Source organism: Pipistrellus hanaki, assembly GCF_964339955.1.
Source record: "Pipistrellus hanaki genome assembly, chromosome: 6".
In the NCBI taxonomy this organism is placed as follows: domain Eukaryota; kingdom Metazoa; phylum Chordata; class Mammalia; order Chiroptera; family Vespertilionidae; genus Pipistrellus; species Pipistrellus hanaki.
This window is the reverse complement of record NC_140508.1, coordinates 48858289-48871615: the sequence shown is the minus strand read 5'-3', so window position 1 is coordinate 48871615 and position 13327 is coordinate 48858289. Positions and strand designations below refer to the sequence as shown.

General features: G+C 40.9%; 1 protein-coding gene across 3 annotated transcripts in view; it reads left to right on the top strand.

Moving 5' to 3' along the window:
• LOC311624566 (rotatin-like) overlaps positions 1 to 13327 on the top strand; it is a 33964-nt gene that overhangs the window by 10346 nt on the left and 10291 nt on the right. For all 3 annotated transcript variants that reach the window (XM_084887965.1, XM_084887964.1, XM_084887966.1), the window contains 5 exons: positions 1418 to 1635; positions 4769 to 4874; positions 5918 to 6015; positions 7326 to 7403; positions 11596 to 11722. In XM_084887965.1, the coding sequence (XP_084744091.1) occupies positions 1418 to 1635; positions 4769 to 4874; positions 5918 to 6015; positions 7326 to 7403; positions 11596 to 11722 (627 nt within the window). The remainder of the gene's footprint in view (positions 1 to 1417; positions 1636 to 4768; positions 4875 to 5917; positions 6016 to 7325; positions 7404 to 11595; positions 11723 to 13327) is intronic.

The following is a 13327-nucleotide window of genomic DNA, read 5'->3' as shown; positions in this document are numbered from 1 at the left end:
GTGCAGTTGTGACAAAGGCCCATGACCCACAGAGCTTACAATATTCATTCATTGTCCAGGCCTTGGCAGGAAAAGGTTGCTGACCCTGATTTAAGCCTGTTGACCTGACACTCTTTCTCTAGTGATAAAATAAAGACATTAAATTCCAAGTCTTTCCGCAAAACACACAGAGTTTCAGATAATAATGGTGCTAATCAAAAGTAACATACTGCATGACAGTTAACTTTGATAATAGTGATGTTAATGAAGTCACAACTAATAAAAATGATCACTGGTATTCCTTGCCGTGGAGTTATTTGTTTTTGTTTGCTTTTTTCTCTAGTCCATGTACACATATACATTTAAAATACCTTTTGGTCACTCAATAACTTAACGTTGTCTATAATAATCTTTGCTCAAACTTTCAAACTTGACTAATATTTAAGACATTATTTACATGAACATAATTCTCATGAAACTCCACTGCTGATTAAATTATTTTCCTTATGTTACTTAAGAACATAAAAATTTCTGTAGCCTAAATCTAGGTAGAAATTCTCATGATTACAACTCTTACACAAGTATGAATCCAAAGTAATATAAAAGTAAGACAATAAAATTATAAACCAGTGCTATCATATTAATAAAATTAATGTAATGAAGCAAATGCTCTCTTGATTAAATTAATCAGTGCTCACAACAGGAGATGAATAAAGACTGATTCAATGTAGGTTCTTCTGAGTTTGTTTGCCTGTTCTTTCCACTCTGTTGTTTGCAGATGGGTTCATCTCACTCTTTTCTCTCAGAGCTACTGTGAAACCGTGTTTCCTGCATCAGTCCAACACTGCATACTAAGTCTTGCTTTGAGTTGGTTGTCATCCACTTGTTTGAAAGTAGAAACACAGTCACACTTATAAGTTGGTAATCTGGATACTTTAGAGTATAGTTACATTAACATTTTTTTAAATTTTTATTTCAGAGAGAAAGCCAGAGGGAGAGAGATAGAGACACCAATGATGAGAGAGAATCATTGATCAGCTGCCTCCTGCATGTCCCCTACTGAGGATTGAGCCCGCAACCTGGGCATGTGCCCTTGACTGGAATCAAACCTAGAACCCTTCAGTTTGCAGGCCGATGCTCTATTCACTGAGCCAATCCAGCTAGGGCTACATTAACTTTTTTAGATTAACACTGAAATAAAAATTAAAAAATTAACTCTAGAGCTCAGATAAAAAGGATAAAACAACAATTAAGGAGATTCTTTGATTTTGTATGTTGTCTTAGTACTATTCAAATTACTTTTAAATAGTAGAGTTATTCTTATGGTACTTGAACTACTGATCACTTTACTTAATTAAAAATTAATCAGATCAGGCTGGTTCACTTTTTTTGGAGGAAATTTTAAAATATTTATATTTGGAATTATCATTTTTTCTAGATATGTTCTGCAAATGTGTGGGTTTGTCTGCCACCTGCCCCTCTCTCTGCACTGCCAGTCTGCAGTTCCTTTCTATTCTCTTGACTGAAGAAGCAAAGAGGCGTCTTCGGGATAAGGATAAAACAGATTCATGCTCCAGTTCAACAATGGCTTCACTTCTCGATAAAACTCAGGAAAACCAGAAGTCTCTAGAACAACTTAATGAAGCCATTATTCAGGTACATGATTTTTTTTATTTCTTTAAAACTTTACCTCAGACCTGGTCAGGTCTCAGCTCTTTGGAGTGTCATCCCATACATCACAAGGTTGTGGGTTTCATCTCCACTCAGGGTGCATACAGGAGGCAACCAGTTAATGTTTCTCCTTTCCTCTAAATCAATAAACATATCCTTGGGTGAGAATAAAACAAAACAAAACACTTTACTTTCAGTCTTGGTCTTATAAAAATGTTTTTAATCATTTGATTTAAAAAGTAATTAATACTCATGACCATTGAAATAACAGAAGAGTATATAAAGTTAAATTATTTCTTGCCCAGTTCCAACCTGTAATGTTGACTAGAATATGGTGTAAAAATTCAGAATGAAGTATTAGTGATCTAAATCCAGCAGTTCAACACAATAGTGTGTCATATGGCCACTGGGCATGCTTTGGGGATGAAGGTTTAATTCACAATTTATTGCTGTTAAAATCAGTTTATATCTTTGAAAATATGTTCACTTAAGTGACGTTTGATTTTTATAAATGAATTACATGTGTTTAAGGAGGTTATGAATATAGAAGGAGGCAGACCTGGTTGTCATGTGTGTGAGAAAATGTCCCCTTCCAAGTTCTGATGCCTGTTTTGTCTTTTAAATTATTTTTTGTAATCCTAAAATATGAACCAAGGTTTTTTTCATCAAAAACCAAAAACCACTGTATTGTTATTTTATAAATAGGTTAATCATAAAAACAAGTGCTTCCTAAGTGGCACAATAGTGTTTTCAGATAGTTATTACCATACATTCCAATATTAAGAATCCTTCTTTGCAGTAACCATGTGGCATCCTGCTTTTGTTTTCTCCCTGGAGGTGAGGTATTGTTTCCATTTCTAGGTGAGCAGAAGGTGCTTCCTATCCGATGACTTGCTACCATCCCTTTGCTGCTTAGGATTTGGGGACTTTTGCCCTCTTCTGCCTGAGAGCATTCTGCAGATCCAGATCCTCTGGCAGGACTGCCTGTGCATAGCAGCCTTGAGCAAGCTAGAATACAGACAGGCGGACAGAGGTAGGGCAGCTGCCCGGCTAGCTCCGACCTGCCTGGGAGGGGTCATGGGGCTCCTCATGGGACCTGGCTCTCTTTCCCAACAGGTTATGGTTGCCTCTGAGCACGGATAAGGAACCTGATAAGGGGTCCCTTGATGTTTTCTCTTCTGCCTCTCTCCAGCAGCTCCTTCAGAAATTGGATCTCTAGGGGGAAAAAAGACCTCAAAGCATTTCTCAATGTCACTTCTCAGGAGGCCACGGCTTTCCTGTAGCAATGACCGTATTCATTCCACTCAATTTTTCTTCATTTTAAAACCAAAACTGGACACTGTTCCACTGATCTCATTCTTCATCAGAACACAAGGTTTTATTCCCAATGATTAATGGAGCCTGATTTTGTACCTTAAAGAATATAGTAACAGGAAACGCAGATCCGCACCTTGACAAAAGTCCTCCCCAGTTCGTATCCAAAGCATTATTCATTTTGGAACCTTGGCTCTGGTGGAGCTCTTTTTTTCTGGGGAGGGGGTCCTGGTTCTCACAGACACGCCCTTCTTCAGGGGGTTTGATGACGCATGGAGCCAACATGGATTTCTTTCCCTTGATGAGGTCAGCGTGCTGACCCCTCTCCTGTTCATGCCAGCAACTCTGGGAGCCTTGACCACTGCCATGACTGGTCCCTCGAACCAGTCCTGACCAGATGAATTCAGAGACCTGCAGGTTGGCTGTTTTATTCCCAGGCTACTTTCTCTTGCTTGTTAGTGGTACTGTGTTTCAAGGAACTATGATTGGACTTGTGATAAACATGGATCCACATAGGGATGATGAATCAAGTAAAAACAATGCACGTAGAAGAAATGTGTAGGAATTTGTTCAGTTTACCATGCCCTTATTTTTCTTTAAATTTTTATAATATTATAAAAGTTATTGTCTATAATCTTTTGCTGTTACCTTCTTGGTCAAGGAAAATGAGCCACAGGGTACCTCAATGATTTTCTTAATGACTAACTAATTTTCCCCACCATTTCTTCCAAATTACAAAATATATAAAGAATTCTATGTAGATATGGGTACATTAACCAATTATTTAAACTGTGTTTCCTAATAAATCATTCTTTTTGTTTATGTAAACTGTAGGACATGAATATGTGATATTTGTTAAAGGGCTCATGCTAGTTTAAGTCAAAGGAATTGTATCTTCATCCTATAGTTAGTAGATGAGTAGTACTTTTCATGAAATCATTTGGTTTTTCTCGTATCACTAATATGTGCAGTTTCAATAAGTATGTGTAGAGAAGAGCAGTTTTCCTATTATTAGCAAAGATTGAGTTTATAGACAAATTAGGATTCTCATGGTTGACTATAGGATTTATTCCAAATTATTTCATCATCCTATAATACTTCCTGCCTTTCCCCCCTTCTTCCTGGTTACACTCAGCATGATCTTTATCAAGCATATCTGGCCCCAGGAATCTAACATCTAACCCACTGGCCCAGGTAAAGACCTGCCTTGGGGGCAGCAGCCTGAGATGGCTAAGGTGGAATCACTGCTCCCTCTCTGTAGGTGCCTCTGGTCACATTGCCAAGTACAAGCCTCAGGTGAAAGTGGAGTTGCGTCTAGTAATCATGCTGTTGTATATTTTATGTCAAGTTATAATTTAAGCTCAATTTTAATCATGATATTCTAAAGCTGGATTATTTTGAAAATTGCTGGTAGAAGGAAAAGTTATGGAATTTGAATTGCCTAATATTTAGCAATCAAATTGTGAACTCTTGATTCAGACGGTGGAATTGAACTTCTTGAAATTGCAATAAAATGTGTACATATACCCACATGAGAATAGTATCACAAAAGATTTCACCTGAATTGAGTCAGGTCTTTAGAGCTAGAACACCAGTAAATGGGAAGCACAGAAGAGAGAAAATTAGAAAATCTTCACAGAGTAGCGGACAGACACAATGTGGGCATTCTGTAGTGTTTACTCAACAATAGGAGGGAAGCAGCACCGATGAAAAACCCTGGTATACATGTGTGGGGGCTCAAGGAGAAAGGCAGATGGCCTATATTTAGGGGACATAACGTGCAGGTATTCTGTTCTCTTCACAGTGCTACGAAGGGAAACCCTCCAAAGATGTCTTGAAGAGAGTGGCCGCAAACGTGCTGTTGTCGCTGCTGGCTGTCAGTAGGAGGGCTCAGAAGCATGCTTTGAAAGGTGGGCTGCCTGACCACCATGTGTTTTTGTGCTATTTGTCAATTCGGATTTACTGCTTGTTTGTTTTAATTTTTTATGAACTCTACATGTAAAAAAAAAACAACTTATAGGGTCGCTAAAAAATAGTTTAACGTGCATTACTTTTGAAATATAAAGATTACATGTGTAGATTATTTTTTGTGCAGTGATTTCTACTCTAGAGAATATGTAAATATTATAGAGGATTAATAAGTAACACCATTCAATCCTATCTAATAAAGAGGGAATATGCTTATTGACCCTCACACTGTCTGCAAAGATGGCAATGCCCACAGCCAATAAGGAGGGATTATGTTAATTGACTGCCCCACCCTCAAAGATGGCAGTACCCACAGCCACTTGATAGTGGCACCCAGTCCCCTCAGCCCTGCTGGGGTGGCAGGCCTGGGAAGGTGTTATCTCGCTCCTGCCTCTGAAGTTCCCCAGTCCTCTCAGCCCTCCAGCTGCCCTGGGCCCAAGGTGCAGGCAAGCCTTGTATCTCGACTGCCCAGTCACCCAGGGCCTCCCAAGGCTCAGGTAACCAGGGCCAGCTGAGGCTTGCACTGCTGGCAGTAGCAGCAGCAGAGGTGTGATGGGGGCATCGCCTTCTGCTGATGATCGGGTCGCCTCCCGCCCCTGAGGGCTCCCGGCCTATAAGGGGGGCAGGCCAGGCTGAGGGACCCTTCCTCCAATGCACTGGTCGTCTAATTTTATAATAAATGTTAGTGACCACAAGTACTTATTATATATCTGAAAATAAAAAGCACACCACATAGTTTTGATGGTGATAACAATAGCACTAGATTAGTGGTCGGCAAACTCATTAGTCAACAGAGCGGCAAACCGAGGCTCTAGCATGTTAGTTCTCTTATATTTTCCCTCTGATTCATTATTCTCTCACTGAAAATACTGACATGGAGCTGGTCAGGAATTAAATGTGATTTCTGAGAATTTCATGATACATGTGGTGTTGGCTTGCTGGGAAATGGGATAGCCTTTCGCTAGTTCTGATTCTTGTCTTTCAGCTGATCTCATCGACAACTGCATTGAACAGATGAAGCACATCAGTGCCCAGCTGAGCCTCGAGTCCCTGAGGCCAGGGAAAGCCGCGCTCAGGAAAAAGGTGACAGATTCTAGAACTCTGCACACATAGGGATCCTCTCGCCAATGTCCTTGTGCTTAGAAATGACACCAACATTTGGTTGAAATGAGTGTCTGATTTAGAAGGAAGGCACAGATAAGTTAATGTGATTTCTACATTAGCAGGTTGTGTGTGTGTGTACATTTAAATGAAATGTATATATTATATAGTTGTAAATATTTTGGAGTGTGCATGATAAATTTTATATACAACTGAAAGAAAATTTTTTCCAGTGAGCACAGGCACAGTAGGAATGAGCTGTAACTCACTGCCAGGCACTATTCTAACATCTTCCTCTTTACAACCCCATGTCCACTCATGACAACACTGTCATATAACTACTAGTAATGGATAAAGCCAGTATTTGCCCAGTTCCAGGTGGTTGGAGAGCTGACATTCCTAACCTCTGATTATTGCTTTCCATGATCTCTGAGTGTCTCTTTCTAGTGTTTAGTCTGCTAGACTCAAATGACATGTCCACATAAACTCAAAATAGCTATTGCTGCCACATAAAAGCTGTTAATAACTCTGGTTAAAAGATCTGCCACATAGGCTCCTTGAGAAAATGGACGTGTATGTGTTTATGAACATATAAATATACATGTGTCTATATAGCCCAGGCCAGCAGAGCATGCTGTATGTCACATGTGTCAAACACAAGGCCCGCGGGCCAAATCCAGCGCGCCAGGCCTTGCAATGTGGCCCGCACCGCGCTGTCATCACTGCACTCCGCTGTCAGTTTATGACATTGTCAGTTTATGACTGTTCAGTAAACCATTCGGACCGCGATTTAGGCTGGATTTTAGATTTTAGCCCCTTCTCTGATTGAGTTCGACACCCCTAACTAGTGATAACTAGTTTCTGCTGCATTTGATTAGACACTGAGAGAAAGCATGTGTAATAGTATCATTGATGCAGGGTGTTAGGTGTGCGCAGCTTCTTGCCCTGCCTCCTCTCCTCTCCAGGCAGAGGCCTTCACTTCGTCATGGAGAAAGCCAGCCAGCACAGATAGGATTGAAAACCAGCCAGTACCTGCTTCATTTTATTGAGAGGGAGCATGGAGCTTATTATATATCTCAGTTCCTCCATGCTCAATAGAACAGAAATGGCTTTTTCATGGTGGATGCACTCCTTGAGATACGGTCACCTTTCAGAGATCGTTAGCTTGTCAGTGGCTGCACAGTGATGGTGGTCAGGGCTGCACGGTAATGGGACCAGAGGGAAGCAGTGCTGTACATAAAGGTGGAACATGCCCTTGTGCTCACATCCTTCACCTGCTTCTGTCTGAACAGGAGGATGGCTTCGTTAGAGACTTAAGCACCGCCATGCAGCTTCTGAGAAACTGTCTCTATCGGAATGAAGAAGGTAAAGTAAGTAGCGCCACTTCTCAGATTCTTGTAGCAGTTTAATTTTTCTGTGAGATGATGCCGGTGGGAAAATGGAAAACTTTGGTTTTACATGTATTGTTGACTGTTCTTGGAACTCTGTATTCTCCCAATCTTATTCTTTAGCACCGATGACAGTTCTTGCTTACAGCAGCATTTTACCTTTGTCACTGAAACCTGGACTCTGGATGAGGGTTTGGTAGCTGCTCAGACAGACTTGAGCCTCTTTCTGCCCTGTTATGCGTTTCACTGGCTTTTTTCCTGAGATGGAATGAATGGGGTGCCTGTCTTCTAAGGCAGGACTTTTCAGACAGCTTTCCAAGGGAGTAAGTGGAGGTGTCTGTTTACTAGGAATAGGGTGAGTGTCTCCCCCTTCTGAGCAGAAAATGCTGCCCGCTGTTGCCGAGCGTGGCCCTGTCCCCCTTGTCCATCTCAGGAGGCTCTTCCCTCTTCCCTCCAGCTCCAGGGCTCCCCCTGCACATTGACTCAGCCTGGCCTGGGGACCTCCGAGAATCTGCACTCTGTCTCAGCACCGATCCGCCCCTGAAAGCCCGTCGGTGCACTGCACAGGGCGCTGTGTCTCATAGTGAGACAGCCTCTGAGGCACTGGCTTCCTCACAGAAAATGAGTAAGACAAAGAAATTTCAAAAGCTTCCTTTAAAAATAATGTCTTACCCTTTTTTGCTTTTACTTGGGATAAAACTGGAAAGCACACAGTATTTGGAAAAGGAACACTTTAAACACATAATCCTTAAGCTGTCTTAAATGATTGCTCAAGACACGTGACTGATAGTTTACACTTCCAAAGTTTGATCGGATTTAAGTACTTATACATTTCATTAAAATCCCCTGCATATGAACTTTTTACTCAAAATAGAGGTGATCTTTATTAACTTTAAGACCCTTTTTGCTCTATAGTGTGATGACTGGGTGCAGCTATTAGTCCTCCATGACTCAGGGAAGGCCTGGGTCAGACTTGCTTCTCTGGATTTGGAAGATGCTAATTTGGGCACTGGCACAAATAGCTTTGTTCACACTTGTAACATGTTAGCCATCTATAAAAAAGCCAAACTGTCTCTGCAGATCTAAATTGTCGATAAGGAATAAATTCAAAAGAGAATATTTAGATTACTCTTGAGTATAAATACAGTCCTATGAGGCAAAGATTCTTAATTTATTTTGCTACTCCAACTTACACTCTTATTACTAACTGTAGGTCACTCTTATAGAATTTCACTGATTAATCCACCCTCACCCTACCCCAGTGTCTGTATATTAATAACATTAAGGAGTTTTTATTCTGGGATGGTGACTGGGAAGAAAATGAATTAAACAGTGGACAAGGTCAGAGGTAGGGGTAGTGGTAATCCAGGCAAGAGATGACGAGGCAGGTGGAAGGGAGAAGGAGGGAGGGGAGTAAATCTAAGAAGGAGGAGAAAGGTTGAGTGACTTCTAGGCTCTAGATTAGGGGTGTCGAACTCAATCAGAGAAGGGGCCAAAATCTAAAATCCAGCCTAAATGGCGGGCCGACTGGTTTACTGAACAGTCATAAACTGACAATGTCATAAACTGACAGCGGAGTGCAGTGATGACAGCGTGGTGTGGGCCACATTGCAAGGCCTGGCGGGCTGGATTTGGCCCGCGGGCCTTGTGTTTGACACATGTGCTCTAGATCAAGCATGTCAAATTCGTGGCCCGTGGGCTGCATGTGGCCCACAATAAGTATTTTTGCAGCCTAGCCAATATAATGGTATGTAATAAACATTTTAATAAAAATTTTGTAACTTAAATTTTACAATATCTGTTATATATAATTATTAATAATGAACTACAACGTTTGCTGATAACTGATTACTATAATTGTGTTGCGTTCATTTCTCTTACGTGCCTTACGCAAAGGTGCACCATTTCTCTCCACAAGCAGCGACTATTTTAGCAGCTGATTGCCACTTCTTGTACTGACTTGTTTGGTGTGTGCAAAGGAAATAGTTTGCTTTCAGAGAATAAGAAAAAATAGGTTTATTTGCATTATGCTTATTGATATGTGCAGTTATTCAGTGTCTGGTAAGTTAATGTTCAAGAAAAAACATTAATTTTTATTAAAATGCTCTGTTATTTTATGTTAACAATTACTCATATCAGCCCCTTTAATTCAGCAAGTCTCTATCGAAATAAACCTATATTTCTGTGAAAATTGAAGCTTTCGTTTTTTGTGGCCCACATAAACTTAAACCTTGTTTATTTGGCTGGTGTTAGCCTTTGAATTGGACATGCCTCCTCTAGATTGATGCGTCCTCGAATGAGTGCAGGTGTGAGAGAGCCTCACGTTCAGGTCTGATACTGTATTTAGCACAGTGTCTGTAGGACGTCTGAGTGGAACATGGCCAGTCATTAGTAGATACATAGTTCTGTTATTAGTAGATACATAGGGTTGAAACAGGCTGGGATATTAGGGGTTATCAGTACATAGGTGGTGTTTGTACTGGTAGCTGTGACTATCGTTAAAATTTCCCAGGAGAATATAGAGTGAAAGTCCAGGTCATATTCTTGGAAAATATAATGAAGAATAGCATGCAGAAGAGAATGCTGGGGAGATTTAGGAGATAATCCAGGCTAGAGAGGATCCAAGGAGGTAAAGGAGAAATGAAGTATAATAGATGAGGGTTTGGTAACTGCAAAGATGGGTGTGGCCTTCTTAGTACCATAGGACGGAAAATATATCAAAGTAAGCTGACGATTAACTAAGAGATGGGCAGTGGCAGCAACAAGAGTATTCTTTCTGGAAGCTTGGTCTAGAAGCAGCATTCTGATTTAGGACACATAGCATTAAAGGAAGTTAGTCTGTGTGTGTGTGTGTATGTGTGTGTGTGTGTTTCTGTAATCTGAATGTGAACAAGAGATCAAACTGGGTAAAGTGACAGGGAGAAAAGAACTAATTGATGTATCAAGAGCCTTGAGGGGCAGGTGGGCCATGTTCCAGAACACAGATGGACATATCAGTCTCCAGCACAGGAGCTGCCATTCCTCACTGCCAGGCAGAACGAGTGGGCAAAACACAGGTGAGCTGTGTGGACAGAATGCGGAGTCGAGAAGATCACACCTGCTTGTTTCTGTGTCAGCTGAAACAGAAGCAAGGTCACCAGCTGCAGTCATACGGGTGTGTTCAGGCCCGTCCTCAGGAGGAGTGGGGAGCACGGAACGACTGGGAATAACTTCCCACTCTCCTCTCCCAGTGATGCTGCATAAAATTCTTTAGAGTGTGTGTATTGATAGGAGCTCCCACAGGTCAAATTGCCTGCTGATTCCGGTTCATTTAAAATAGCTGTGTTTGCTACAAATAGTATTTTCCCAGTTTTAACTGATCTTTGTAATAAAAAAACTATGAGTTACTTCAAAATTTATTGATTTAACATGCTCTTTTAACTGAATTTTGCTATACTCAGATGACTTAAAAGCAGTAATCTACCCCTGATCAATCCGTTTCTCTCTGTCCACATCTACCAGCTCTGGGTACACACACATTCACATAGAGGGAGAGGAAGAACTCATCTAGCAAAATGTTTACTTTACCAGAAAATCCCATTTCTTAACCATATCAGAGCATTTACAGTTATTTAGAGTGTGAGATGGCACCCTCCTGCTTACAGGACACATTTAAAGCTGTTTTTGTGCGTTTCTTTCTTTCTTTTTTTCTTTCTTTTTTTTTTTTTGAATATGTTTTTTTTTTCTTCTTCTTGATTTTTAGAAAGAGAGAAAAGGAGAGGGACAGAGAGATAGAAATATCAATGAAAGAGAAACATCATTGACTGGCTCCCTCCTGCATACCCCGAATTGAGGATCAAGCCCGCAACCAATGTACCATGACTGGGAATCAAACCTGTGATCTCTTGGTTCCTGGGTCAGTGCTCAGCTGCTGAGCCACACTAGCTGGGCCGTTTTTCTGCATTTCTTATCCAAGGTGAATAACCTGGCCACCTCAGGGTGGAAGGGACCTCTTGATACTCCAGGCTCACAGGACAGTCTGGGGACAAAGACTTTGAAGCCAGCTCGCGCCATCAGAGCAAAGATAAATTCAGTGGTTGTCTCCTTATGGTGGTGATGATTGTTGTGGGTTTGGTTTAATTTTATATTTTGCTACATTCAGACTGATGCTGTCTTTATTTCCTTTCTGTAACAGGAAGCAGCTCTTGAAGCTCATCTTATCCCCGTCTTGCACTCTCTCTGGCCCTGGCTTTTGATGGATGATTTGTTGATGCAAATTGCCCTGCAGCTACTTTGTGTCTATACAGCAAATTTTCCAAGTGGTAAGTAGACCCAATGCTACCTTCCAGGAATAAAATCTGCTAAAATACTAATTTTATGTAATGTTGTGAAAGTGGACTGGGAAAATGAGTACATAGTTTGGAGTATTTCTCCTTTTTATTGAAGATATGCTGGTTAAAGGCATACTTTCTTGTAGGTGTCATGAGAACAAACAGAAATGTTAGTATGTCTGCTGAAATAGGAAGTCATTACACAGCTCAGGGAATAGAGAGGGAGAAACTGGCTTGATTGTATCAGTGGGAAATTGAATTTAATAGGAAAATTGAATGTGAAAATTATGCTGTAAGACCTTAAAAATCAGATAAAAGTTAAAACTGTTACAGATGTGAGAGCAGGACACTGGTATGATGAGGGGTAGTTCTAGATTCTGTTGGTTTGGTAGTAGTTGGGGTGCCTCTTTCATTCATTCCTTTCACAGACATTTTATTGAGTGCCTCCTATAGGCCGTGCTGTGGGAGATAGCAGGGCAGAGGCCATTTGAGAAGAGATGAGAAGGCGAGAAGTGGCTGTTTAAGTGGAGGGAAGGAGAGCCTGTTAGGGAGGTAAAGTAGGCTTGCTGGTGGTGTGAATTTTCCATTGGGAGGTTAGGGTCATAAATGTCAGTCTGGTTGGCATAAAGGTCATAACTGGTTGGCAAGTTTGTGCACTTTATTCTGTCAACGTTCAGCAGCTCAGCAGCTGGGTTCTCTAAATAGCAAAAGATAATCAGAGAAAGAATTGGAACTCAGAACAGTCCAGAGTCCAGTGTGAAGTTTATCTGACTCCCTGATAGTCTGACTGGCCACGGCCTCCTCTCTGGAGCTGCAGTCCATTCAGCTTGTGTCCATGGCCGACACAAACGGACCTAAACAGACCTTCAGATTGCTGAACTCTCATTGTGGTGTGTGGAGTGTTATGTCTCCATATCACCTTCTCTACCCTACTCTTCCTCCTTAACTTAGGATTAAGGGAAGAAAAGAGGGGGGAAAAATCACTTGCTAAATATTGAGCAAAGACATTTACTTTAATATCAATCTTTTGAAACTATTATCTGCATTACTTTTGTACTTAAAATTGATGTAACTATTCAATGGGATTAGTTAACTTAATTGAGAAAGGAACTTTCTATTTTCCTGTTTGATTTGCTTCCAAGCAAAGTCACATCATTGGTGACAGTTTTCTGTAACAGTTAATGGAAACAGTGCTATTAGATACTGCTGTAAAGTGTGCACACAAGAAAAATCAGTGTACTTATTCAGGTTTGCTGGCCTTCTGGTGTAGTTATACTTAAGCTGGCCTTCACAAGTTAACTAACTTTTGGTTCATGTTGCAGTATAGTCAGATGTATTTCTGATTCCTTCATGATGATCTTTTCCCCTTGATAAGTCCCACATGGTTGTATAATTTACTGAGGAGACATGAGACTTTGGAAAACCAGTTGATGCCTCTGCCAGCACTTGCTGCTTGTGGGCTGTGTTACTTTGATCAGGTCGCTAACATCTAGCATCTATGGCTGTAGCATTTGTCCTGCCACCCCACTGCAGAATTATTGTGCTTCTTTTTTTCTCTTCTGTAAATTGAATGCCTCTTAGACCAAGTTACCTCCC